Consider the following 25,559-nt stretch of genomic DNA (forward strand, 5'->3'; position numbering starts at 1 on the left):
CTGACGCAATCACCAGGTATACCTACAATCCAAAAGAAGCTAGTTGGAGTTTTCTGTAACATGATCAGCAGTGAAATGGTTAAAATTTGACAGTTTTTTTTAATTAGGCTTCAGAATCAACAATGAATTGATATGAATGGAATAAAGATATTGTTTTAGTCTGTCTCTAGACTCAGTAGGATAGCATCCTATTGGTTCAGTATTTGGAAAGTTCTTTCCTCAACCATGTGTAGTAACACCACTTTTTTTTTTGTATGAATCTTTAAATTCTTCTAGAGCCACCAAAGAAATGCTGATATAGTCCACCAGATCAACCTAGAGTATCAAGGGAACAATAGTTTTAATTTGCTTATTTGTGCCCAGTCCCTTATCCTGTAACTTATATAACAGAAAATTAAACATAAGGAAGGCTGGATGCAAAGGAAAGTTACCTTAGGATTATCAGGTCATGTGAAACCAGGAATGTGAAAACACAGTAATTAACTAACTATGTCAGCGGCTTTAAATGTCTTAAAACTTGTAAATTCTCTTTCTTATTCATGTTGAAGTGATGGAACAAATGCTTTAAATTCTGTTAAAGATGACTTGCTTCTTTATGCCTGGAACTGTTTTTTCAACAAAAAGTTTTTCTCCTACTTGTCATCACCTTACAAATTCTACTCTAGTTTACCCTTTTCCTAAAAAATAAATAAATAAATAAATAAATAAATAAATAAATAAATATATATATCAGTGACTGAAGAACTAGTACATTTATGACATCCTTGTTATTAAAAGAAAAATTTTGTTCTGGGTGGGGTCAGGGGGGACATTAATCAGATGGTTTAAAATATTGTTATTGTTAAAACCTATTTAACTTGAATGCCTAACAAAGAGTGGGAAGAGAAGATTTCATTAAAGATTTAACACTGTGTTCCTTCAGGTAAGGGCTGAGGAAGACCCCAAACCACTTCCAAAAGACACGAGAAACAAGGAAGACACTGATAGGCACAGGAAACGGTTACTTACTGTAACTATGGTTCTTTGAGATGTGATTCAGACATTTATTCCACTTAAGTGTGTGCACACCCAGCTCACCAGAGCTGGAGTTTGCCTAGCAGCACCCGTAAAGGGGAAGCGCTTATACCTCATGGCCGTAGCCCCTCCCCTAGCTACATGGAGCAGCACTGCCTCAACCCTCCTCAGTTCCTTTGCACCGAATGCACAGAAACAAGATTCTGATGCAGAGGGGATGTAGGGTGGGTTGAGGAATACAAGTCTGCATCACATCTCAAAAAACCACAGTTATGGTAAGTAACTGTTTCTTCTAGACGACGCAGACATGCATTCTACTTATGTGACTCACAAGCAGTACACCTCCCACTGCCCTGGAAGCAGGGCTCAGAGTCTACCTAAACAAGGACTGCAGGAAAAAAAGGACTTACCAATGCCTGCATCCGCCCTGGAAGGCATAATGGTTGTGGCATAATGGTTCATGAAGGTATCGACAACCACATAGCAGCCCTTCGCCCAATATGGAAATGTCACTGACTAATGCTACGGGTGTTGCTTGCACCTGCTGTTGGGGCATAAACTAAGCTATTTCATATGCAGTCCTGATACAGGATATTACCCATTTGGACGTCCTCTGTGAAGATTCTGTTTGACCCTTCATGTAATCTGCATATGATGGCAAACAAATGAGGCAAAGCACAAAAGAGTTTAGTCCTGTCCAGACTGAAGGCTAGACATTGCCCGACACCTAAGGTGTGTAGATGCTGCTTATCTATAGATGAATGCCGCTTAGGAAAGAATACTGATAAATAGACCACCTTGCTCAAATGAAACTGAGAAACCACTTTAGACAAAGATTTTGGGTGTGGCTGTAAAGTCACTTTGTCTTTGGAGAACTGTGTATAAGGAGGCTCTGCCCTCAGAGACTGCAACTCTCATAATTGCTACCAGATGCGCTTTCAATGAACTAATCACAAGCCCCAACAACTGAAGGTGCAGCAGGTTCTCCAAAATGTCCTGGATAGAATCCAAGTAATGCTGGCCTCCTCAGGCTAGTGACTACAGTGAAATGGAAGTCATTTTCAGGAACAGGCCATCCTGGTGGAGGGTTTTCTACTATTGAGGATAACTTTTTGAACACTGAACACTGCTCTTCCTCCTCATTCATCCATGCCATGTGATGCAGGGAGTTGAGTGCAGGATGCAAGGTGCAGCCTTGGTTTTGAGTGAGTAAGTTGGGATGGAGAAGAAGCAGTACAGGAGGCTGACTAGACAGTGCAGGAAGGCCAGAGAAAAAATGGTTACCTACCTTTCGTAACGGTTGTTTTTCGAGATGTATTGCTTACTTCTATTCCAAAACGTGTGTGTGTGTTCCACATATACAATAGCCAGAAGGTTTTTCCCCTAGTAGTACCTGTGGGGTTGCACCTCCATGGCGCCATATATAGGGTCCTGCCTACCTGCTGCCTCTTCAGTTCCTTCTTGCTCTGACAGAAGGGTAGGTGGGTGGGTCTTGGAACGTCGATTATGAAAGATAGTAACTGTCTTTCTTCTTCAAGTGCTTGGTCACGTTGACTCCCAATCAGGAACTTGGAGGCGGCAACGGAGCTCATGGATTCACTGGTTGAAGCACTGCTTTGCTGAAGTTTGCATCGTCCCTAGTCTGCTGGATAATGGCGTAGTGAGAGGCAAGAGTGTGGATTGAGGACCATGTTGCAGCCCTGCAGATTTCCTGGGTCAGAACCTGGGCCAGGAATGCCGCTGAAGATGCATGCTTGGAAGCTCTGGCATGCCAGGCAGACTGCCCTCAGTTCTCTGATGTTGCTGTGAAGTGAGAGCTCTGCTTAGGACCAGAGGCCGTGAGGTCCCCCAGATGCGCTCCCCACCCCATCACTGACACGTCCGCAACCAGGGAAAGTGATGGTTGAGGTCTGGAGAAGGGAATCCCCACACACAGAACTTGCAGGTTGACCCACCATAGGAAAGTCTTGAGAACCGTCCAGGAAAGGGTGACTACCTTGCTAGACTGTCCTGGTTTGGTCGAAACACAGATGGCTAGCCACACCTGAAGGGTTGGAGCCTCCATCTGGCATGCTACACTATGCAAGTACAGGTGGCCATGTGACTTAGGAGTTTCAGGCAATTCCTTATTGTAGTGGTAGGAAATTATCTGAGATCTTGTAAGACTGAAACCATGACTCCATTAGGAACGCTGTAGTCTGTCTGGAGTCCAACATTGTCCCTCTGAACTCTGTCATCTGTGTGGAGGATAGTGTTGAGTTCTGCACATTCAGTAGTAGGCCAAGCTCATTGAAAGCTGAATCTTATCAGGCTTACATGCGCCTCCACTTGTGTTCTGGAGTGGCCCTTGATCAGCCAGTCGTTGAGGTACCTGCACCTGGTGCTTCTGCAAGGAAGCGGCCACAACTGCCATGCACTGGGTCAACACCCAAGATGCTGCTGACAGGGAGGACCGTGAACTGATAGTGATTGTGGTTCACCACAAACCTGAGAAACCTTTTGGGAGACAGGGTTATGGATATATGAAAGTATGCGTCCTTAAAGTCAAGGGCTGCATACCACTCCCCCAGATCCAGAGAAGGGATAATGGAGGCCAAAGAAACCATGCGGAACTTCAGCTTCTTCATGAACTTGTTGAGGTTTGGCAGGTCTAGAAGAGGTCTGAGACCACCTTTGGCTTTCGGGATTAGGAAATAACAGGAGTAGAAACCTTTACCCCCTAGCTTCCGAGGAACCTCCTCCACCACTCCTGCTCTTAGGAGCAACTGCACCTCCTGAATTTGAAGATGATTGTGAGAAGGGTCCCTTAAGAGGGTCCAGAGGAGGAAGATGGGAGGGAGCTGAACTGGAAAGAATATAACAGTTCTACCATGTGGAGCACCCAGCGATTTGACATGATCTGGGCCCATACCTGGTAGAAGTGGGACAGTCAGCACAAAAAGGATTGGATCGTTGGATATGGTGCTTGAACTGGTGCATTGCCCTCGGGTGCACCAGTTCAAAAGGTTTGTTTTTGTCCAGAGGGCTGTTTCACCTGCCCAGAGCCCTGAGATGAAGGAGGAGGCCTCCTCCTGTGGTTTCTAGTATGCATTTTAGAATAGTCCTGCCTATTCTTAGGTTAGTAGAATCGAGGCGGGGGCTTAAAATGGTCCTTGCCAGGATATGAAGGTCAAGGGAACTGAGAGTGGCTCTTGAGTCCTTAAGGCTACGAAGCCACGAGTCCATTTTCTCAGAGATGGTTTGTTGCACCTCATATGGGAGCCCTGATGCTTGCAGCCAGGAGCTCCTTCTCATGGCCACTGCTGAAGCCATGGTCCAAGTGGCTGAACTGGCAACATCCAAGACTGCCTGTAGCGAAGCCCACAAGCCTACCCTCACAAGTCTCATACTAAACACCTGGAAGTCAACCTTTGTTCCCACTCGGAAAACAAAGTTCATTGGGGCCCTGTTAGATTCTGTGATGTTGAAAGCATTTCTGCTGACCGACCGTTTTCAGACAGTTCGCTACTCTTGCCTCAGTCTGCAGTCTCAGCCTTCCATGAAAGTTCAGATGTATCTGAGGCTTTTGGGTCATATTTCCACTTGCACAAGGTGGTCCAGTTTGCAAGGCTGTGCCTTCACTCCCCTTCAAATGTGACAGAGTGATTTATTGTCCTAGTCTTTACCCTCTAGACAGACTGGTCAGTCTTCCTTTACGGTGCTAGACTCCTTGCAGTGGTGGATGTGTCCAGAGAACATTTGCCAAGGTGTTTGTCTTTGTCCGGTCTTTGCCAACCAGATTGTTTGCGGGGGCATAGCCTTCCCTACCTGGCCCTCCATACTGTTTTGCAACCCCGATGTGGCCTTTGGGCCAAAAAGTTTGCCCACCCCTGCCTTAAACAATCTGCAGGTCATGCAGCACCAAGGCAGAGGAAGAACCACATGTGGGGATCACCCCCCACATGAAGGACAACGTTTAAACCCCAGCAAGGACAACACCAAGGGAAACAAATTACTACAACGAACGCTACTCTGACACTAATGATACTACTAACTATATACAAGGGGGAAAACAAAACCAGTTGATATGTTGTGAAGTTAAGATCATGCAGAGTTGTGACTCCAAACACAGGTGGGAAGAAGGAACTGTGGGACGGTTGGGGCAGCACTGCCTCACGTAGCCAGGGGAGGGACTATGGCCACAAAACGCAAATGCCAACCTTCTATGGGTGCTGCTAGGCAAATTTCTCTAGCTTTGTTGCGTTGGGCAGGCACACACCTAAGTGGAATACATGTCTACATCTACTCGAAGAACCACCTAAAAAACCAGGCAGATTAAAAATAACCATCACTCTTTCTAATCTCCAACATATACCAAATAAAGAAGAAGAAAAAAAAAAAAAAGCACAAACCTCTAACTTCACTGGTCTCCTTTAATGTACAATTTTTTTCTGGTACAACACACAAAGCAGCTCAGCTACATACCTTGTAATGAAGTAGTAATGATCCAACAGACTTTATCTATGCACTGCTCTAATTCGAAGTATTCAGAAGCAAGATTAGTTGCCTTCTTTAGTTCCTGGTGGGCAGATTCTCCTTTTGTTAATTGAGTTCCCATTTCTCTCTGTATTAATAAAGAGCAATTTATTTGAAAGCTATAAGACATCTGTAATGCTTAGTGGTTAGCGTTCTGATAGCAAATGCGGTCATGGGTTCAAATGTCACACCAGTGTTCATAGTTTTGCACTTCACTATTGCAATGTATTATGGGGATGTTGGATTGTTGAAGACGTTATGTTTCAAAATACAATTTTAGCAAGATTTGCAATTTCTGCCAGTCTTAAAATCACCAGCTGGAGCTGTAAGATCCTAGAACATTTTTGACATACAAGGGATAGATAATGCTGATAAATTGGTCAGTACTCCATTCCTGATTCAAAGTAAATCATGGTGCTAATAGTCAAGGCTGTAAGCTATTGCGTACACAGTGAATGTTCTACTAGTATCTAACACAACATTTTGAAATAAATAAAAATGTGTTTGATAAGTTAAACTGTATGTAAATCAATGATTTCAGATAGATCAAATAGAAAATAAAATAAATATAATCTTTAATTTATAATTGACAGTGTTTTGTTGGTCTCTGAACCACTTGTATTTCTGCTGTATAATTTCAGAGATGAGATGACCAGAACAACAAGCAGATGTATTCATTGGGCATTCCAGAGTGACATGGGGTCAGGAGGTGATTTTCAAAGGCACATATAGTAGTTAGGCACCTATCTGCCCTTTGAAAGTCTCTGCAGGTGTTTTCCTTGAGTTATTACAATCAATTTAGAACTCAAAAAAAAAATTTATGAGCAATTCAAATTATTCCATCTAATGTATATTATCTTTCATTTGTCAATACTGAATTTCAATTCTCAACACAATACTCAAACATCTAAAACTAAATCTCTCTGGAGATGCTCACTCATTTCTAGTCAGAAATGACCTGAAAAATTCTGCCAACAACAAATTCTGCCACCTCTACATCATCCATTTTATCAGATTATTAACAGGCACCCCCAGAACCTTAGGTCACCTCACTTAATTTGGCCATTTTGAAAAGTGACAATTTATTCCTAGTTTTCCTTCGTCATTGAGCCAGCTTCTAAGCCATGATAATACTATATTTCTGATCACACAACCTAGTTTCCTTAGTAGCTTCTTGTTAGGGACTTTGTCAAGGCTTTTAAAAAGTCAGAATACATTGTATCTTGTTCCTCACCATTTTGACAACACACACAAATAATTCAAGTAGCATGGAGGGTTATTTTAAAAATTGTAAAGCAGAAGACTGAACCAAATTCTGTTCTAATAAACACAAAAATTATATTTATACAACCATAAGATAGTTAAGATAATTAAGTAAAAAAATGCAAAATGTAAAGTTCTTATAGCAAGATTAACTTGGCCACAATGCATACAGGTAGTAATTTTTATTCCTCTTCCTTGCTAAACTTTTAAACAAGAAACCCTTTCAAGTTAACATTTAAACAAAGTAATTTTGTGAATGGGTTCCCTTACCTTTTTGAAGTCAGATATTGTATTTTCAAGGGATCTGGCAAAAGCCACTGCATTATTTTTTATTTGATTTTGAATCTATAAAAAGGGAATTTTAATTATTATTTTGTATGCATTATTCAAAGCATTGAGAAAGAAAAATGTGTAAACCTATATCCCAGAGACAGGACAATGAGCACATGTGATCAAGGAGGAAAGTGTTCAGAAGAGAATTACAGCACAAGCAATAGTTGGAGGGTGAATTTTCTATCATAATTCTCAACCATTTAATAAAAAAGTTACCACTTTATAGTGTTCATATTGCATATGCAAAAATTTGAATAAATCTACTGTAGACTTTATTCTAGGTGCAAGTAAGAAGACACTATTCTTTAAACTTTTTCTAAAGGAAGTGACCACTTAAATTGTACCACCACCACCACAACTCTCAATGGTAGGATTACGCAATGCCATTTGGCTTCTCTCTGATGCTTCCTGTTATATGCACTGCCCTCCAGTGAAGCTAAGACCCTTATGGTTCCATAGGTCTCTGCTACAAGCAAACACAATAGCATTTACCAGGTTGGCTGTTCAATCCCCACCCTTAGCAAAAAAACTAAAAATACAAATTTAATTTGCTGGGAATAGGGAGAATTTGAGTTCCCTGGGAACAGTGCCAGTTGTGGGAGGCTCAGTGTAACATTGGGTTTTGGAGAGGAAGAGGCAGGCAGAGTGAATCCTTCTCTCTGGGAGCAGGGCTGGTGAGGGAAAACACAGGCATGATTGCACCAATTAGTGTAAAAATAGATTCAATTATTTTAAGTATTTGCATATTTTGAGCAAAAGATTTGTTTTCAAGCCCCAGTTAGGTCATGGGCTAAACAATTTCACTCTCCAATTCCTTATCAATATAGCAGTACTCCTTCCACAAAGGCTACCACAGAGATTTTCAAAACGCATCCATAGCTCCAGAGGTGGTCTGCTGCATAGCAGTCATTGCAGCCCTGGAGCCTGTTCCCATGGCCACTGACTTCCTATGGCATAACAGAGGCTTGGCCCCCACTTCGTTCCCTCTTTTGGCTTGAGTGTGCCATCTGCACTCAGAAAGAGGATGCAAAGCTGGGAAGAGGATTATGGATGAGTGAAATTTTGAGGAGAAGGGCAGGATAAAGAATGTAGGGCACATGAAGACAAAGGGATTGGTTACAGGAACATAGTGAAAAAGAAGGAAGAATAAGGGGGAAAGAAAGGAAGAAAGAAGGGAGAGAATGTTGTGGATGAGATGTTGGGAGTTGGTCCTAGGTGAGTGAGGGTGGGTTTCTTCACTTCTCAACCTTAGTCTTCACTTTTTATTTCTCCTCCACTGGGAATAGCTCCAATGGCTATTTTTACCATTCTTCTCACGTTTCTCAAGCAACAACGATGAAACTAAAAAGACACTGGTCCAGTTTCACTGCTGTCCAGAGAGAGTTAAGAATAGCAGCAGTGGAACTAACAAGAGCTAAGAGCTTTCTCTGGTGGCTCAAGGAGCCTCTGGGTCACATCTGGAAGGTTTACTGCACGAGCATAAGGAATTATACATTTTGTTTAAAACGGAAACTTAAGTTTTGCTGAATTGTATGCTCTAGATGTTCCCCATTTGCCAAGGAAGTTCTCTTACTTTCCACTAGCAAATAGATTATTCAATCTCTGTCGTACTCTGGAAAGATCCATACAAAGTAAATAGAAGACAAGAGAGCTTCAAACACAAATGAAGAGTAGGATTTGCTTTGCACACTATCTGTCCAAGATACACGTTTTTATTCTCAAAAGGAAAGAGGTAGAAGAAGAATGCAAGTCTACCCTGAGGCTGAAAAGAGATATGTACACTATGTGCAGCCTAATACTTTTTAAAATAACTTTTCATCTTTTTAAAAAAGATTACCTGTAATGCTACCAGACTCACTGTCAACATGAATTACCCACTGTGTAAGTGGCATCTTTCCCAGGGCTACTGTAACTTGCATTCCTGAATTTTCAGACTCTTTTCTGAGTACATGTTTTAGCTGCAGAGTCTAGTCTTTGTTTCTATCTTCCTTTTTATGTAACTCTCCCTACCATACATCTCCTTAGACTTACCTAACGAATATATATAATAGGGGAATACCAAGACCGTACACCTTATTTTAAGAGAACTTTGTTAGGTGGGCTCTTCAATTTGCTTTAAAAAAAAAAAAATCTCTGCATGCAAGAAGGGCTTGAACTATTTTAACCAAAGGGATAAAACACTGTTTCTACCATTTCCCAGACAACTGTGTCTATCTTAAATTAAAATTGTCAGCCTATGATTTTCTGCTACAAGTCTTAATCAAAAAGTCTGCATTAAAAAAAAAAAAAAAAAGATACAAACCCCAACTTTTTAACATTGCTCTGAAAAAAGTGTAAATAAGTGTTACATATGCTTTCATGCAAAACTTTTGTTGCCTAATGTATAATTAAAATATCACAGCTGCCACCAGAAAAAAAAACTACCCAATTGCTTTAAGTGAAGATAAAAATTCCCTTTTATATTATAAAGATTAAACAAACTCAGAGGTCTTATGTAAAGTTAAACAGAACACTGGTGTCACTTCTTTTTACATTACAGTGTGTCTGGGGAGGTGACAGGGTTAATTCATTGAAATGTCAAATATATTTGCTGTATTTATTCTATAACTTAATAAAGCAGCTGCTAAAATGGAAGTACCAATGCTGCTTAGCAACCCAGAAAACTTTTGAAGGTTATTCCTGATTCCAGTTGCTACCATGAAAATGAACAACATTTCTGGCATTCATGCTGTTAGATGCTTACTTGGAAAAAGCCACTATCCTTTTAGAGGCCCCAATTTAGCATAGTGCTTAAGTGCATGCCAAACTTTAAACATGTGAGTAGTCTGGGACTGTACTAAACTTACTCAGTTTTAGGTACAAGCTTAAACAACATGCTGAAAGGAGCTAAAATTATAACAGCAGAAAGTAGGAAATACGGTTATCTTAACCCTCTAAAGATGCATAGACATAGGATTTTTGTAACACTAACAGCAAGCCCAGTAATAGCAGATATGTGCTTGCTATTAGTACAATGAAATGTAGTCAATTTCAAAAAATAAAAGTTAAAAATAATTTCATGCATCATACCAGCCCTTGAGTGTCCCTGCCAATTTTTGAAGTCTTATGATATTTTCCCTTTTTCCACTAAGTTTCTCTCTCCCTTCTTGGTGTGTGAAAGACACCCACAAACAACAAGGGAAGCTGAGTGGATACTCAGGGGATACAGTGAGACTCCATACAATTAGCACTGTCAAATGCACAAAGTAAACAACTGAAAATACAACGAATACTTCAGTGGAATCCATCTGAGCAAAAGGGACCAACTTTGGAGAACTAATTGAAGGATTACATCAATATTTTCTCCCCTCCATTATGTCAAGTTAACAGTAATTGAAAGTTTTTTTCATAATAGTAGGCAAAACATTTTCAGACAAGATTTTGTTAAGTTGATATTTTATCTTTAAAGGGTCTAATTATAGTAACATAGATAAAACCTCTGCAAGGTGTATCTTTAACAAATACAGATGCATATACAGTCTATACTACCATATCATATATTAATATTGTGTGAACTCCAGGATTTCACAAATCAACGTACAAGTTTCCAACCCATGTGTGTTACAGCATAAAAGAGCAGATATCACTAAAAACTGACCTCAAGCCACAAACTCTCTCTCTCACCTCATTTTGTTGATACTGTTTCAAAAGTTCTTTCTGCATCTCTCTTGTTTTTTTCTGTACAGAATCCAAGAGACTCTTCAGTCCTGAGCCTACTCCATCATAAATGGCAAGTATAAAATCTTCCTAAAAAATATTCAATATTTTTAATGTTCAAATAATGGTTTAAAAAACTGACATTAGCATCAATGAATTTGTAACATTTTGTTATATTTGGCAAATTAACCAACACAGACAGATCAACCCTTTCGCCCAAATTAGCCCTAATGTAGTCAGTAGGGTTCTGATAATACTTTCCCTGTGAGAAATCTGTATCTTCAGCTCTAATTCAGATTTCTGAGAATTTTTTGATATAGTGAGAATATTAGTGGCAAAAAACACACACCAAACAAATTATTTTAATTTCAAACTCTGCATACAGGCTGTCAGCACAGGATTCAACTTTTTTTTTTTAAACTTAGCTCTATTGACATGTTTTATCTTTCTCATGGTAAAACAATTTTTAATATCCAGGATTCAGTGTAAACACATAAAAGCTGCTATATCACTGCATTGAGGCCTGGTCTATGCACACATTTTGTATTGGTACATGTATTTGATTAACTATTGTGGAAAAAAATCTTGCCTCTATAGTGATACAACCCTAGTGTGGATAATTATATCAGTATAAAGGTACCTTATTCTGGGACAGTTTATTCCTCATCCCATATGGCAATAAGTTATACAAACATAAAGATGCCTTGTATCAGTATAATTTCAGCCATGCTAGGGAAGTTCCACTTTAACTATATCAGTATTCTTAAATGACTTAGGGTTATAAACAGGGTTTAAGTCATTGACTTGAGAAACACTCTGTTACATTCCAAAGGTGCTATGTAGGACCAAATTTTATGTTATAGATATTACATTGATGTGACAAAGATACACTGTGTTAGTGTATTAAATGTGCAACTATGGAAATATGAGTGTACACATTTAAATTATTTTAAATCTTGCCTTCACACTACTACTGTGAAGAATATACTTTTATAGTATTGAGAAGATAGCTTTATTTTGATCCAGTGGAGTAGTCACAGTCCATAAAAAGTTCTGATATTAATCTTGAAAAGTGTTGAATTCAACCAAATTGTTTTTACCTGTGAAATAGTTGCATCTTCTTTGGTGTCTTCAGAAAGGTGTAGGTCAGATCCTATAAGTGCTGTCAAGTGTCCTACATGTTTACCTGCTTGTTTCACTATTTGGATTATTTTGTTGTGTGCTTCTGTTACCATTGAGGATATATCTGAACAACAACCCTGAGAAATGAAAGTAATAATTTAGTTAGAAAACTTCTGCAATGAAAGTGTAAATATTTTCAACTGCACATATAACACAGTGTTTAAACTATCCTGAAGCATTACCAATATCATATCCTTATATTACTAATAAGTGGCTCAGTCATTGTCTCAAATAAAAATGGAACGAACCTCATGACTACATAAAGAAAAAATTACAATTACACTGAAGGATTAAAAACCATGACTGCAAATACATGTTAGACTAGAATAGAAGAAATAATAAATGGGTTTAAAAATCCATAATCAATAAGTTTATATAAAATGGCACTGAACAGAAAACAACAAGTCTATCAAATTAAAAAAATATCTAAAGACACAGAATCATTTAAAAGAAAAGAACAACAACCGACCATAGTTGTGGAAAGTGCTATATACTTGTTCATCCAGCAAAGTATTCACGGACGAGAAGATTAATTAAAATTGCTGTAGGCATCTTTATCGTATATCTTACCAAGTCAGCTTATGATCATATGCATTGTGTGCCAGAGTGTTGTTACAAAGTCTACAGCCAATAATATAAATAAGAGTATATACATTACACAGCTCTACATTATTTTTTTCTTTCAATTATTTATATGAAAATATAGGGGATATAATTTACCTGCAATAGTAATTGTAAATAACCTCCCAAGTTTGTTACACCCTGTCTCAATTCTTCATCAATTTTTAGGGAATCAGTGCACTTCTGGAAACTATTAAGCCAATGCTTGGTTAGAACCACAAGTTGTTCAAAGGCAGAGGTAATTCTTATGCTGCAGGACTGAGTAGCATGATCAAGAGAGAAAACTACAAAAAAAATAAGAAATATTAATCAGAATCTCAGGTCTGCAAATGAAAGCAGGAACATTTATACTCATTATGTGTAAGACATGACAGAACAAACAGTGTAGAATATTTTGTTTATGTTAGTAAGAATTAAGCTTACAATTCTCTTGACTTTCTTCATCTTGTTGTTCATAAGCATTTGAAATGGCAGTTACTCCAGTATAAATAGTAAGCAAATTAGTTAGGAGACTATCTGCTATACTCTTTTCTTCTTCATGATTCTGTCCTAGTAAATCCAAAGCTGAACCAATTAATTCTTTGCAAATTCCAGGTAGAAATGATTCAGAAGAACTTGAACATATGCTGCTGGATTTATTGACTGAACCTGTATTAATAGAAGAGCAACATGAATTAAAAGTTCTTTACAAAAGTAATGGGTCTGTCAGACAAATATATCCTCTTATGATAGTTTAATGTTGGTTCCTTCTGTTTCTACTATCTAACCTGAAGGATGAAAATAATTAGGAGAAATAAATTAGACATACTTCTGTTGAGAAAAGTTAATACACATAAAAGTTTATTAGTTAAGTGAAAAAAAGCACAAAAATAAAATAAGCACATTTTAAAGGAACATAGATAGTAATATACGCTATAACAAAACTATTCTTTCCAATTGCACTTATCAGTAGCTATGATAAAATAAAAACACAGCTGATCTAAAATGAGCAAATAAATATAAGTATAAATATTTGGGAGACTCAAGTAACTTCTTATATCTGAAAAAGATGTTTTAAAATTTTAATTTATGAAATTTGTAATCAACAAACCAGAGACAATGTCAGAAAAGTTGAGTAACTAGCAATATCTCAAGCAAAGAATCACTCAGTGACTGTATTGGAATTAATAGTCTCTGGTACAGCCAACACTAGGCGCTGGGTGACAGCATCATCCTAGTTAACCTTCAATGGCTAAGTGTAGCGAGTTTCAAGTCAAAACCCTCAGCATGATAGGCAGGAGCCTTATTCAAAAGGGTTTTACCCTCAAGAAGGATGACACCCATTTAGCCAAATAAATGTTGTAAAGTCTACAGGCAGGCACAGGAACACCCACAACAAATTTGAATATTTTACTTGTAAAATGTCATGCTTCTCATTTTCTTTACAATAAATTCTCAAATTATTACACAGGCGTAAATTACTATTAATAATAAGCAGCTATAAGTTTCCAGCTTCTCAGTATGAAATAAAAGGTAATCTGCCATACAAAAGAAAAACCACCTGATAAGTGTGACATGTGTAGATCCTGGATTGGCTGCAATTTTATGTCAGACAAACATCCAGAAATTCTCCTGTTCTTCATGAGACTTCTGCTCCTAGAATATGAGGGCATGGAGGGGAAACACAAGAGAGACAGGTCTTTATTTATATTTATTCCAGAAGGTCAGTGGAAAATTGAAGACATTTGCCCTCAGAAAGATTAGTGAGAATACCACTTATTTTTCAGTGACTGAATCAAAACAGCACAGACCATAGGTGTACCAGTCATTACTGTCCCCTTACATATGAGCCCTGAAAGAAAGATCAGGGGAGATTCTCAGTTAATGTAAAAAGTGTCATACTTCCATTTGAGTCAATAGAATTATGACAATTTACATTAGCTGACGATCTGCACCTACTCTTCAACTAGAACTTCTGTATGACTCACTCTAACACTGGACCCTCTTCAATTTGATTATATAAGCAGGAACGATGACCAATTAATATAACAGAATTTACCCTCCTCAAGAATCTGCTTCCTCAAGTTCAGTTCCTTCCAACATGAATGAACAATGCATTCTCCCAGTGGTTCTCAACCAGGTTTCAGGGGGGCTGTCAAGCAGGACCAGTGTTAGACTCGCAGGGGTTCAGGGCACAAAGCCTAAGCCCTGCCACGCAGGGATGAAGCCCGGGGTCTGAGCCCCACCACCCGGGGCTGAAGCAGAAGCCTGAGCAACTTAGCTTCACAGGGCTATCTGTGGTGTGGACCTCCGGACAATTGCCCTGCTTGCTACTCTTTAATGCTGGCCCTGGCTTTTATATGCAGAAAACAAGTTGTTGGGGCACAGATGGGCCATTGAGTTTTAATCACATTGGGGGGGGCCTCAGAAAGAAAAAGGTTGAGACCACCTGTATTAGCCTATACACCACCCTATTTACAAGTCTCACCCTCAATCCTAGAATCTTCTGAGAGGGTGGCTGTCTTGACTCAGCCACAGAAAATGGAAATATAAATTCTCTTTCTGTGCCTGCACAGCACAGACCTTAGGTTCAGAACAGTAGTACCTCAGCAGGCATCCAGGGAAGAGGCTAGACTAACCACTGAGATTTTGTCTTCACTAAACCCCACCCCTTAAAAACTATATATTAACTAACACATGGTATCTACCATGAGGTAAAACCCTAGTGCCAACAAGATAGTTATCCGTTTCACATCCGTTTGCTGGGCAATATAAACCTTAGGCTACCTCCTAGCTAACACGCCGCAAAAAGTCTTCCACCTTCTTTCCTACAGTGGGCATACCCTGAAATGATATAGGCCCATGGACACAAACGGGATGCCATGTTCTTCTACTTATCCCTCTACTAGATAGCTCTCTAAGGGAGGGCAACTCTAAGCACTATGCTCATTTGGTAAGAGTCCCTCCTGACTAGGTTAAAAACTTGATAGAAGATTTCCTTACATTCACTTAAACAGTAGTATGCCCTCCCTTAGCTATATGAGGTTCCCGGTGCTATCCAGACAGATCAAATATACCACCACCATAGTGTTATCAGAGTTTATGAGGAAACACCTGCATACCTTGGAGGCAGTCAGTTTAGCTGACCTTAGATTGGGGCAAATTCAATTAAGTAAATTTGAGATATAGACAGTACCTGAAAATCTCAAGCTAAGGGGATTTGCAACAGAACAAAGCCCAGTAGCTATACCTGATGAATAGTCGTCAGACTCAGCTCTTCCTCTGGAGGAGCCGCTGACTGAGATGGAAATTCTTGAACAGAAACTAGACTAAGTGATGCTTAATTTATCTATTTCAATAACTTGTAAGGCCCCCATTACTTTACTATCTGAGCATCTAACAGTTTTTAATGTATTTCTCTTCTCAACACTTCTGTGAGGTATGGTAGTACTATTTTCCATATTTTATAGATGGGGAATTGAGGCAGAGACTGTGACTTGCCCAAGGTCACACATGAAGTCTGTGGCAAAGCAGGGACTTCAACCCAAGTCTCCCCAGTATTAGGCTAGTGCCCTAATCCCTGGGCTATCCTTCCTTTCTAAAACCTGGAGAAAACAAAGGACTACTTCCTTCCTGGTTCATAGGGTTTAGCAACATGAAACCTGGGCCTGCCCCTTTAAAAAAAAAGGCTGATTTTTGGACCCTGTCAGAAGAAAATAACTTCATATAGTCAGTCACTCACCCTTTTTAAAGGGAATAAGTGACAATAGCTTTGCTTTTCTTGACGTCTATTTGCTGGTTGAACAATCTAACACCACGTGTCAGGGGTGGCATCCAAGGACACACAATGCTTTTTCAGAAATAGAAACTGCTAATTACCCAAATTCACACATTTTAAAATGAACTCTTACTCACTCTCCACGCTAGGGTGACCAGATGTCCCGATTCTATAAGGACAGTCCGATTTTTGGGCCTTTTTCTTATATAGCAGGGGAGGGCAAACTTTTTGGCCTGAGGGCCACACTGGGTTTCCAAAATTGTATGGAGGGCTGGTTAGGGAGGCTGTCTCTCCCCAAACAGGCATGGCCTGGCCGCTGCCTCCTATCCAACCCCCCAGCTTCTCGCCCCCGACAGCTCCCCAGGGACTCCTGCCCCATCCAACCCACCCGTCCCCGACGGCCCCCCCGTGACTCCTACCCCATCCACCCACCCCACTCCCTGCCCCCTGCAGCCCCATCCAACCCCCCGTCTCATTCCTGAGTTGCCCCCTGGAACCCTTGCCCTATCCAACCCTTCTGTTCCCCACTCTGATCAACCTGCCCTCTAGCCACACCCTTGCCCCCTGCCCACCCCCCCCATCTCCCCTGCCCTCTATCCAACCCCCCACCCCCTCCCCATACCACGCCGCCAGAGCATGGGGTCAGGCTGCAGCTCTGCAACTGCGCTGCCCAGTCACCCAGAGCGTTGTGCCAGTGGCATGCTGAGACTGTGGGGGGAGGGGGAACAGCAAGGGAGGGGCCAGGGACTAGCCTCCTGGGCCAGGAGCTCAGGGGCTGGGCAAGAGAGTCCCACAGGCCGGATAAGGCCCACTGGCTGTAGTTTGCCCACCTCTGTTATACAGGCTCCTATTGCCCCTCACCCCATCCCGATTTTTCATATTTGCGGTCTGTTCTCCCTACTCCACGCCATGAGTTTCAGTATTTTCTTTTTCCCCTGCTATAATCAACATCACAAACTACTACAAAGCATATTAAATTCAATTTCCTTCACCATTAATGATGTCACCAAGTGTTACAGAAGAAACAAAGAACCTTGAACTCAGGTGTTAACAGTTCAAAAGCTTTTTCTTTCAATTCACTTTTATACAGGACATTGTTTAAATTAGGCAGATTAAATACACAACTGAGATGACAGTGCACAGGAATAGCATTCCAATTACTGCCCAGCAAGCAACAGGCCAGGAAAGCTGTTGCCATTCCAACATTATTCTATTGTTAAACTAATATTTAGACTAGAAATAAAGAAACTGCCTGTCAGATTCCTTTTAAAGAACTTTTATTTAACCCCAGGGTAGAATTTACTTTGGGCTGTCAACAACGCATAAAAAGATTTACAATCAGCTAAACCAAACTGCTTTACTGCAGAATAGCAGCATCATATCTGTGCCCCATAGCAAAGCCATAATTAAGGATCTGTCAGCATTTCCATTATAAGCTACTATTTGCAGGAGTTTGCAATTCAGCCGTAAACACTGTTACAAGGCTAAAACTTCATGTACAAGGTCTTGGCTCAGCTGCAATTTACTTTTTTAAATATGATGCTTTTAAATTATAAAAGTGTAAATAAAACCTTCCGAACCAGATACTATTTTGTATTGCTGATACCTACAAACATTTGAAAAAAAAATCTGTTTTAGAACACAATACATTTTTAGTATTTTTCACCTCTTTCCCTAGTCCCCCTCCCCACAGCTTCAAGATTTAGAATAGGGCTGACAAGCAATTAAAAAAAATTAATTGTGATTAATCGCACTGTTAAACAATAATAGAATATGATTTATCAAAAATATGTAGTTTTCTACATTTTCAAATATTGATTTCAATTACAACAGAATACAAAGTGTACAGTGTTCATTTATTTTTTATTACAAATATTTGCACTTTAAATATTTTTCAATTCACCTACTTCAAGTATTGTATTGCAATCTCTTTATCACGAAAAGAGAACTTACAAATGTAGAGTTAAGTACAATAAAAACCTGCATTCAAAAATAAAACCATGTAAAACTTTAGTGCCTACAAGTCCACTCAGTCCTACTTCTTGTTCAGCCAATCGCTAAGAGAAAACAAGTTTGTTTACATTTACAGGAGATAATGCTGCCCACTTCTTAATTACAATGTTACCTTAAAGTGAGAACAGGCATTCGCATGGCACTTTTGTAGCTGGCATTGCAAGATATTTACATGCCAGATGCGCTAAAGATTCATATGTCCCTTCATGCTTCAACCACCATTCCCAAGGACACGCATCCATGCTGATGACAGGTTCTGCTCGATAACAATCCAAAGCAGCGCAGACCGACACAGGTTCATTTTCATCATCTTAGTCAGATGCCACCAGCAGAAGGTTGATTTTCTTTTATGATGGTTTGGGTTATGTAGTTTCCACGTAAGAGTGTTGCTCTTTTAAGACTTCTGAAAGCATGCTCCATGCCTCAATCCTCAGATTTTGGAAGACATTTCAGATTCTTAAATCTTGGGTCAAATGCTGTAACTATCTTTAGAAATTTCACATTGGTATCTTCTTTGCATTTTGTCAAATTTGCAGTGAAAGTGGTCTTAAAACGACCAACATGTGCTGGGTCATCATTCGAGACTGCTAGAACATGAAATATATGGCAGAATACGGGTAAAACAGAGCAGGAGACCTACAATTCTCCCCCAAGGAGTTCAGTCACTAATTTAATTAACGCATTTTTTTTTTTTATAATGAGCATCATCAGCATGGAAGCATGTCCTCTGGAACGATGGCCGAAGGATGAAGAGGCATGCGAATCTTTAGTGAATGTGGAATGTAAATATCTTGCGATGCCAGCTATAACAGTGCCATGTGAACGCCTGTTCTCACTTTCAGGTGACATTGTAATTAAGAAGTGGGCAGCATTATCTCCCTTAAATGTAAACAAATTTGTTTCTCTTAGTGACTGGCTCAACAGACTTGTAGGATCTAAAGTTTTACATTGTTGTGTTTGAGAGCAGTTATTTAACAAAAACCCCCTACTTTTGTAAATTGCACTTTCATGATAAAGAGATTGCACTACAGTATTTGTATGAGGTAAACTGAAAAATACTGTCATTTTTACAGTGCAAATATTAGTAATAAAAATAATAAAAGTGAGCACTGTACACTTTGTATTTTGTGTTGTAAATGAAATGGATATATTTGAAAAAGAAACATCCAAAAATATTTAATAAATTTCAATTTAACAGTGCGATTAATTTTTTTTTTTAATAGTGATTTTTTTTTTAGTTAATCACGTGAGTTAACTGCGATTAATCGACAGCCCTAATTTAGGATTATAAAATAACTGCTGTGAATGAAAGATAATTATTCTCTTTAGACAACTACTCTCTTTAGTTAAATTTACGGCTTACTTGATGATAGTCCACAATGTTGGACATTATAGCTTTACAATGCACACTGAAAAAGCCATAAAAACTATACTGTACCTATATACACTAGATCTGCCTTTAAAGGCACCCCCCCCCTTTTTTTTTTAGTTCTCCCCATGATGTATGAATGTAGCCTGAGGTGGGGGGGGGATGTTGTTCTTTAAAGTTCAGGTACAACTTCATGTCCACACAACCTTAACTCTGCCCCTCAGAGCTGGCAATAGCCACTGGGCATTATCTGCATGTAACTCCAGCTTTATTCACTGTATTAGGTATAACTGTACTGAATGGTGGAGGAAGCTGTAATAGCTTGGAAGAGCTGTGATTGCGATACAAGGTAACTTGTGGCCCTCTCCCTGACCCGTGTGTATAATCACATGAAAGAGGTGCAAGGAGGACCAAAAAAAAAAAAAAAAAGTTGCCTTTGTCCCTTGACAGACCCAGTATGCCTCATTCCATCGCTGTGCTCTGTAGACTGTGTCACTAGCAGGGCCTGGGGTCTTGCCATGGGGATTGTCAGCAGTTAGGTGGGCAATGAACGTGGTCTGTAATTTTAAGGAAGGGTAAGTGAAAGGATAACGTTTGATGATCTAGTGTGCCTACAGTGAAGGAGTTGTGAAAGGGTTTGAAAGAGTTGTAAAATTTAGTATTGTGGAGTTCTCTCTGTGGAATAAGAAAAGCATGAAAGTATCGGGGGCTCCTGTGCAATACATAGCAAAGGCAAGTGAGAAGATCTGTTATGGGCTTATTGAGGCAGACTTAAGACTGTACAGGCATTTACTGTAACTATTTCCTGAAAAAAGAAAAGGAGTACTTGTGGCACCTTAGAGACTAACATTTATTTGAGCATAAGTTTTCGTGAGCTACAGCTCACTTCATCAGAAGCTTATGCTCAAATAAATTTGTTAGTCTCTAAGGTGCCACAAGTACTCCTTTTCTTTTTGCAAATACAGACTAACATGGCTGCTACTCTGAAATCTGTATTTCCTGGTTTTCACAAGTTTGAGCTCGATGTTCTGGAAGGGTGTCAGCTATCACCAGGCAACCTTAACTCTGCATTAAAGTAAGGGTTTTTTTTGGACATTTAATAGATATACTGGCAAACCACTGTTCGTATAGACACGGTCAAGTCCATGTGACTGGTTACTCTGACCGTTTGTCTAGAAGATATTTTTTTTTTTTTAATCTCAGGAATTAAATTGATTGCTAGTTTATAAAGGTAAGTCTGGACACTCTCCAAACTATCTTAAGTTAATTGACAACCAATTAGGTAAAAACTTTAGTGCAGACAAGCCTTAAAATAGACCTCCAGCAAAAGTACTGCAAAAAATTCAACATTCTTGATCTCTCCAAGGGAAAACATAAGGAAAAAAACTATTAGAAAAACCCACACCTTTCAGGCCTCCCAGGTACATTATAAAGTAACAAGATGGGGAATAATTTTTTTTTTAAAGTCACTTTTAAGAAAAGACAAAAATGTCACAGCTAAGTGTTTCACATTCACAACAGGAAAGTCATTAATATGCATGAAGAGCATACTTCAGCCATTCCAAAAATACATGAAATTATATTTTATCATTATTGGCATAATGTGTGCAAAAGAGCCTCAGAGCTTTTTAAGATATATCAGTGCAATTCCACCCTCCTCGCCAATACGGAAGTTGAATGGCAAATAATTTTTAATGTGTCAGCACTGTAATAAAGCAAATAAAATAAAATGTAAATTTATTCAGACATTTAATGATACCAATCAACAAGTTTCTGAAAATATAATTTTTAAATATAAAAAATTAGAATAATAAATTATTTACCTCCTTCTGGAAAAGGAAGAAACGGATGTAGTTGTAAGGTCAGGTTCCCACTCATCAGCAGGATCATAAAATACATCAGCTTTGTTACTACCATTACTCTGAAAGGAGAAGAAAATCCAGTTTTTTTAGCTATGTTAAAAAGAGGAACAGTGTAATAAAAGTTTACAATTTATTTGTAAAGAAAGTAGACTGATCTTTAATATTAGCATTTGCCTTTTGAAATAAATGTTTGTTGGCTTGCTTGTTAAAGTTATGTTACATTAGACCTCTGTGTCTCAAGTTAACGGATTGCAATTAACTTGAAGTATTTAATATATTTGTAATTGCTAATGCAGAAATGTCTCCACAGATTTTTTGTAGGCTACAAACTTTTATGGAGTGTCCACACTAGCCTTTACAAACGAGATAAAAGTTTAGGGAAGACAAAGTCCAGCATCCTGGATTTGGGAAAGCCAAGGACAAAACTACTTTACAGCTCACTCCCTGAAGCAGAACAATAAAGACTCAATGCATTTAGATTTCACTAAAGTTTCTTGCATTCTAACAACATTTAGAATTATATAACCATTCTAGCCATATTTTTCCATATGTAATGGCAATACTAGCGATTAGGTGCTAAGACCAAAGCAGTTTCTCATAGTAAATATACCTAAACACACTTTTTTGACATACATAGAAACAGAATTTCCCCCAACTCCCTCCCCACACCTCCATTTACAAAATTTGAACCAGATAATACTGACGGAAGAATTCTGGAGCTCTCTCTTTAAATTTCTGATTTCATATACCCACATTTGTCTGAAAAAATTACTCTTTCAGATGAAAGGGTTTCATGCTTCACCATTTGAGAGGCAATTTTCTTTTAAAGGTTTGATAAATATTACAGAATAACATTTTCCAAACATGAAAAGCCAGTATTTTTTCCACTGAGAAAATTTTCAAATGGTATTTTTGGGACTCCAGGGGCTCAAATTGTCTTTTCAAATTCCAAGCTTGGGTTAGGCTGTTCTACACTACAAAAAGTTAGGTCGATGTGTCAACCTGGTTGTACACTTAAATGTCTCTGCCACTGATGTGTGTGCCCCATTACACTGACATAGAAACACCAGCTCCCTGAGCAGAATTGAGCTATGGTCAACGTGTAGAAAGTGACACAGCTCAAGTGAAGACATGAGTTACCCATGTTGACCCAAAAAGTCCACCAGCAGCTGCCCCACTATGCCTGACACTGACTGCTCTGGTCACAATTGTTAACTCCAGGGGTCATGCATACCATAAGTCCCTCCACCTTTAAAACCCCTCATGTATTTTGAAATGGCTTTTCCTAGTTGTCCAGCTGGGCGAGCACACCTCTATCTGCTCTCCCTTGTTGTATGCAACTTCCCAGCTGACTATGTCAGCTACACACTCCAGATACACTCCTGTCTGGAGTAGACAGGAGCTATTGGATCTCCTGGGGCTGCGGGGAGAAGGGCTGTGCAGGCACAGCTCTGAACCAGCTGCAGAAGTGTCAATATCTATGAACAAAAAGAACAGGAGTACTTGTGGCACCTTAGAGACTAACCAATTTATTAGAGCATAAGCTTTCATGGGCTACAGCCCAATTCATCGGATGCATAGAATGGAACATATAGTAAGATTACACACACACACACACACACACAAGTTGGAAGTTACCATGCAAACTGTGAGAGGCTAATTAGTTAAGATGAGCTATCAGCAGGAGAAAAAAATTTTTGTAATGATAATCAAGATGGCCCATTTAGACAGTTGACAAGAAGGTATGAGGATACTTAAGGAAATAGATTCAATACGTGTAATGACCCAGCCACTCCCAGTCTTTATTCAAACCCAAGTTAATGGTATCTAGTTTGCATACGAACAGATTGTTCAGAGAATGCAGGAAAAGAGAGTAAGACAGGGACCAACAGCAGTGTCATATGAAAGCCAAGGAACTGTGGCAGGCCAATCAGAAGGCCAGGGAGGATAACAATCCATCTGGTATGAGTCAGACCTGATGCTTAGACACCCCACCCACCACCCCACCTTAGAAACCTCTGAGGAGCCTGAGTCACAGGCCCCTGCCATGAACAATGAGGATGACAGCAAGGAAGAGGTGGCGGTGTATGGGAACAGATGACCAGGAGGGTCCAGTGTGTTGAGCCAGGACCTGTTTTTGACTCCACTGCAGTTCAGCCAGTCTCTGCAGTTGAGCATAGGCAAACCTGATGTAGGGGAAGGAACCTCCAATAAGTATGTAAATAAATTTCTCATTACTGTGAAGGCACCCCTAACTTAGCAGGACACAGCTATCGATCTTGCATTAGTTTACTTGTACTACAAGAGGTAGCAGGATGACAGAGGTAAAGATGCTATCTGCTATTCATTCCCCTGCAGAGTTGGGGGGCCATGTGGAGCAGTTTGTTTATGTACACAGGACTGTTTTTGTAAGTGAATAAAACGCCTTTGTTCTGAAAGTTGTTCGTCTTTATTAGTTAACACCACATGTTGTGTAATGCCTGCTGTCAGTGAAAGCAGTAGTCTCATACACTCGCGGCCTATAGTATCAGTGTCAAACAAACAGAGTAGTCGTCATAAATGTACATCAAGCACACCAACATTAATAGGTGTACTGTCATGATACATGCACAGAAGTACAGCAAGCACCACACGTTTCCTAACAGGCCTCCAAACTGCAGTGCCAGGTTGAGTACAGTACACCAAAGCACATTGCTGTGGCTTGCTGTTAAAGTGCTCTTTCAAAGCTCCCTAAGCCGTAGAGCTCCTTGTTGAGCTCGTCTGGTAGCCCTTGTGTCTGGCTGTTCAAACTCAGCAGACAGCCACTTCACCACCGCCCTCCATCCCTGCAGCAAGTTTTCCCACTTTGCTTCACAAATACTATGCAGGACAACAGGCAGCTATAACCATTGAGATATTTTTCGCACGGACATCCAATCTGGTGAGTAGACAATCCCAGCCCCTTTTCAATCTACCAAAAGCACATTCAACTCTCATTCTGCACTGCTGAGTGTAGCTGAATGTAGTTGAATCTTTCCTTGGTGCTGTCAAGATTACTAGTGTACAGCTTCATTACATTTCAACATTGTCAATGGTAATCTGTCAGCTGGGAAAGAAGGTCGCTACTTGTAGCTTTCTGAACAGCCCTGTGTTCTTAAAGACCCAAGTGCCATGATGTCAGTGAACCGTCCCCAGTGATCCACCAGCGCTTGCATAAGTGTGGAAAAAAGGAAGACAGTTACCTTTTCCATAACTGGTGTTCTTTGAGATGCGTTGCTCATGTCCATTCCATAATAGGAATTATGTGTGCTTGCCACATGCACTGGTGCCGGAAGTTTTTCCCTTAGCAGTATCCACAGGGGACTAGCTCTGGCGCCCTCTAGAGTTGCACCCGCATGGCGCAGTATAAGGGGTACCGCCAGCTCGCCCCACCCTCAGTTCCTTCTTGCCAGAAATTCCGACAGTTGGGAAGGATGACAGGTTGTGGAATGGACATGAGCAAACACATCTCTAAGAACACCAGTTATGGAAAAGGTAACTGTCTTTTCTTCTTCGAGTGCTTGCTCATGTCCATTCCATATTAGGTGACTCCAAAGCAATATCCCTGGAGGTGGGTAGGAGTTCAGGGGCGTGTAGATTGCAACACAGCTCTGCCGAACCCAGGGTCAGCCCTGGCATATTGAGCGGTAAACGTGTGCACCAAGGACCATGCTGCAGCTCTACAGATGACCTGAAGAGGGGTGGGCGTCAGGAAGGCCGCCGAAGATGCCTGCACTCTCATCAAAGTGGGCTCTGACGATCAGTGGCAGTGGAACCCCCGCCAGGTTGTAGCAGGTCCTTATGCATGTGGTAATCCAATTGGAAATCCTCTGTGAGGACACTGGATTACCCTTCAACCTATCTGCTGCAGCAATGAAGACTTGAGTAAACTTACAGAAAGGCTTGGTACATTCTA

General features: G+C 40.0%; 1 protein-coding gene across 8 annotated transcripts in view; it reads right to left on the reverse strand.

Moving 5' to 3' along the window:
* KIF14 (kinesin family member 14) overlaps positions 1 to 25,559 on the reverse strand; it is a 130,704-nt gene that overhangs the window by 58,424 nt on the left and 46,721 nt on the right. For 7 of the 8 annotated variants that reach the window (XR_006273758.1, XR_006273759.1, XR_006273760.1 and 4 more), the window contains exons 21-28: positions 21,587 to 21,684; positions 14,165 to 14,259; positions 13,048 to 13,272; positions 12,724 to 12,908; positions 11,922 to 12,080; positions 10,789 to 10,911; positions 7,063 to 7,137; positions 5,479 to 5,617 (exon numbers count right to left, since the gene is read on the reverse strand). Coding sequence is in view for 4 of the 8 variants with exons in the window: in XM_043490878.1 (XP_043346813.1) it covers positions 5,479 to 5,617; positions 7,063 to 7,137; positions 10,789 to 10,911; positions 11,922 to 12,080; positions 12,724 to 12,908; positions 13,048 to 13,272; positions 14,165 to 14,259; positions 21,587 to 21,684 (1,099 nt within the window). In the remaining 4 variants the exon portion in view is untranslated. Of the gene's footprint in view, positions 1 to 1,203; positions 1,559 to 5,478; positions 5,618 to 7,062; positions 7,138 to 10,788; positions 10,912 to 11,921; positions 12,081 to 12,723; positions 12,909 to 13,047; positions 13,273 to 14,164; positions 14,260 to 21,586; positions 21,685 to 25,559 lie in introns of those variants that run through there. The other variant, XM_043490876.1, reaches the window with a different exon arrangement.

Source organism: Dermochelys coriacea, chromosome 8, assembly GCF_009764565.3.
Source record: "Dermochelys coriacea isolate rDerCor1 chromosome 8, rDerCor1.pri.v4, whole genome shotgun sequence".
Taxonomy (NCBI): Eukaryota; Metazoa; Chordata; order Testudines; family Dermochelyidae; genus Dermochelys; species Dermochelys coriacea.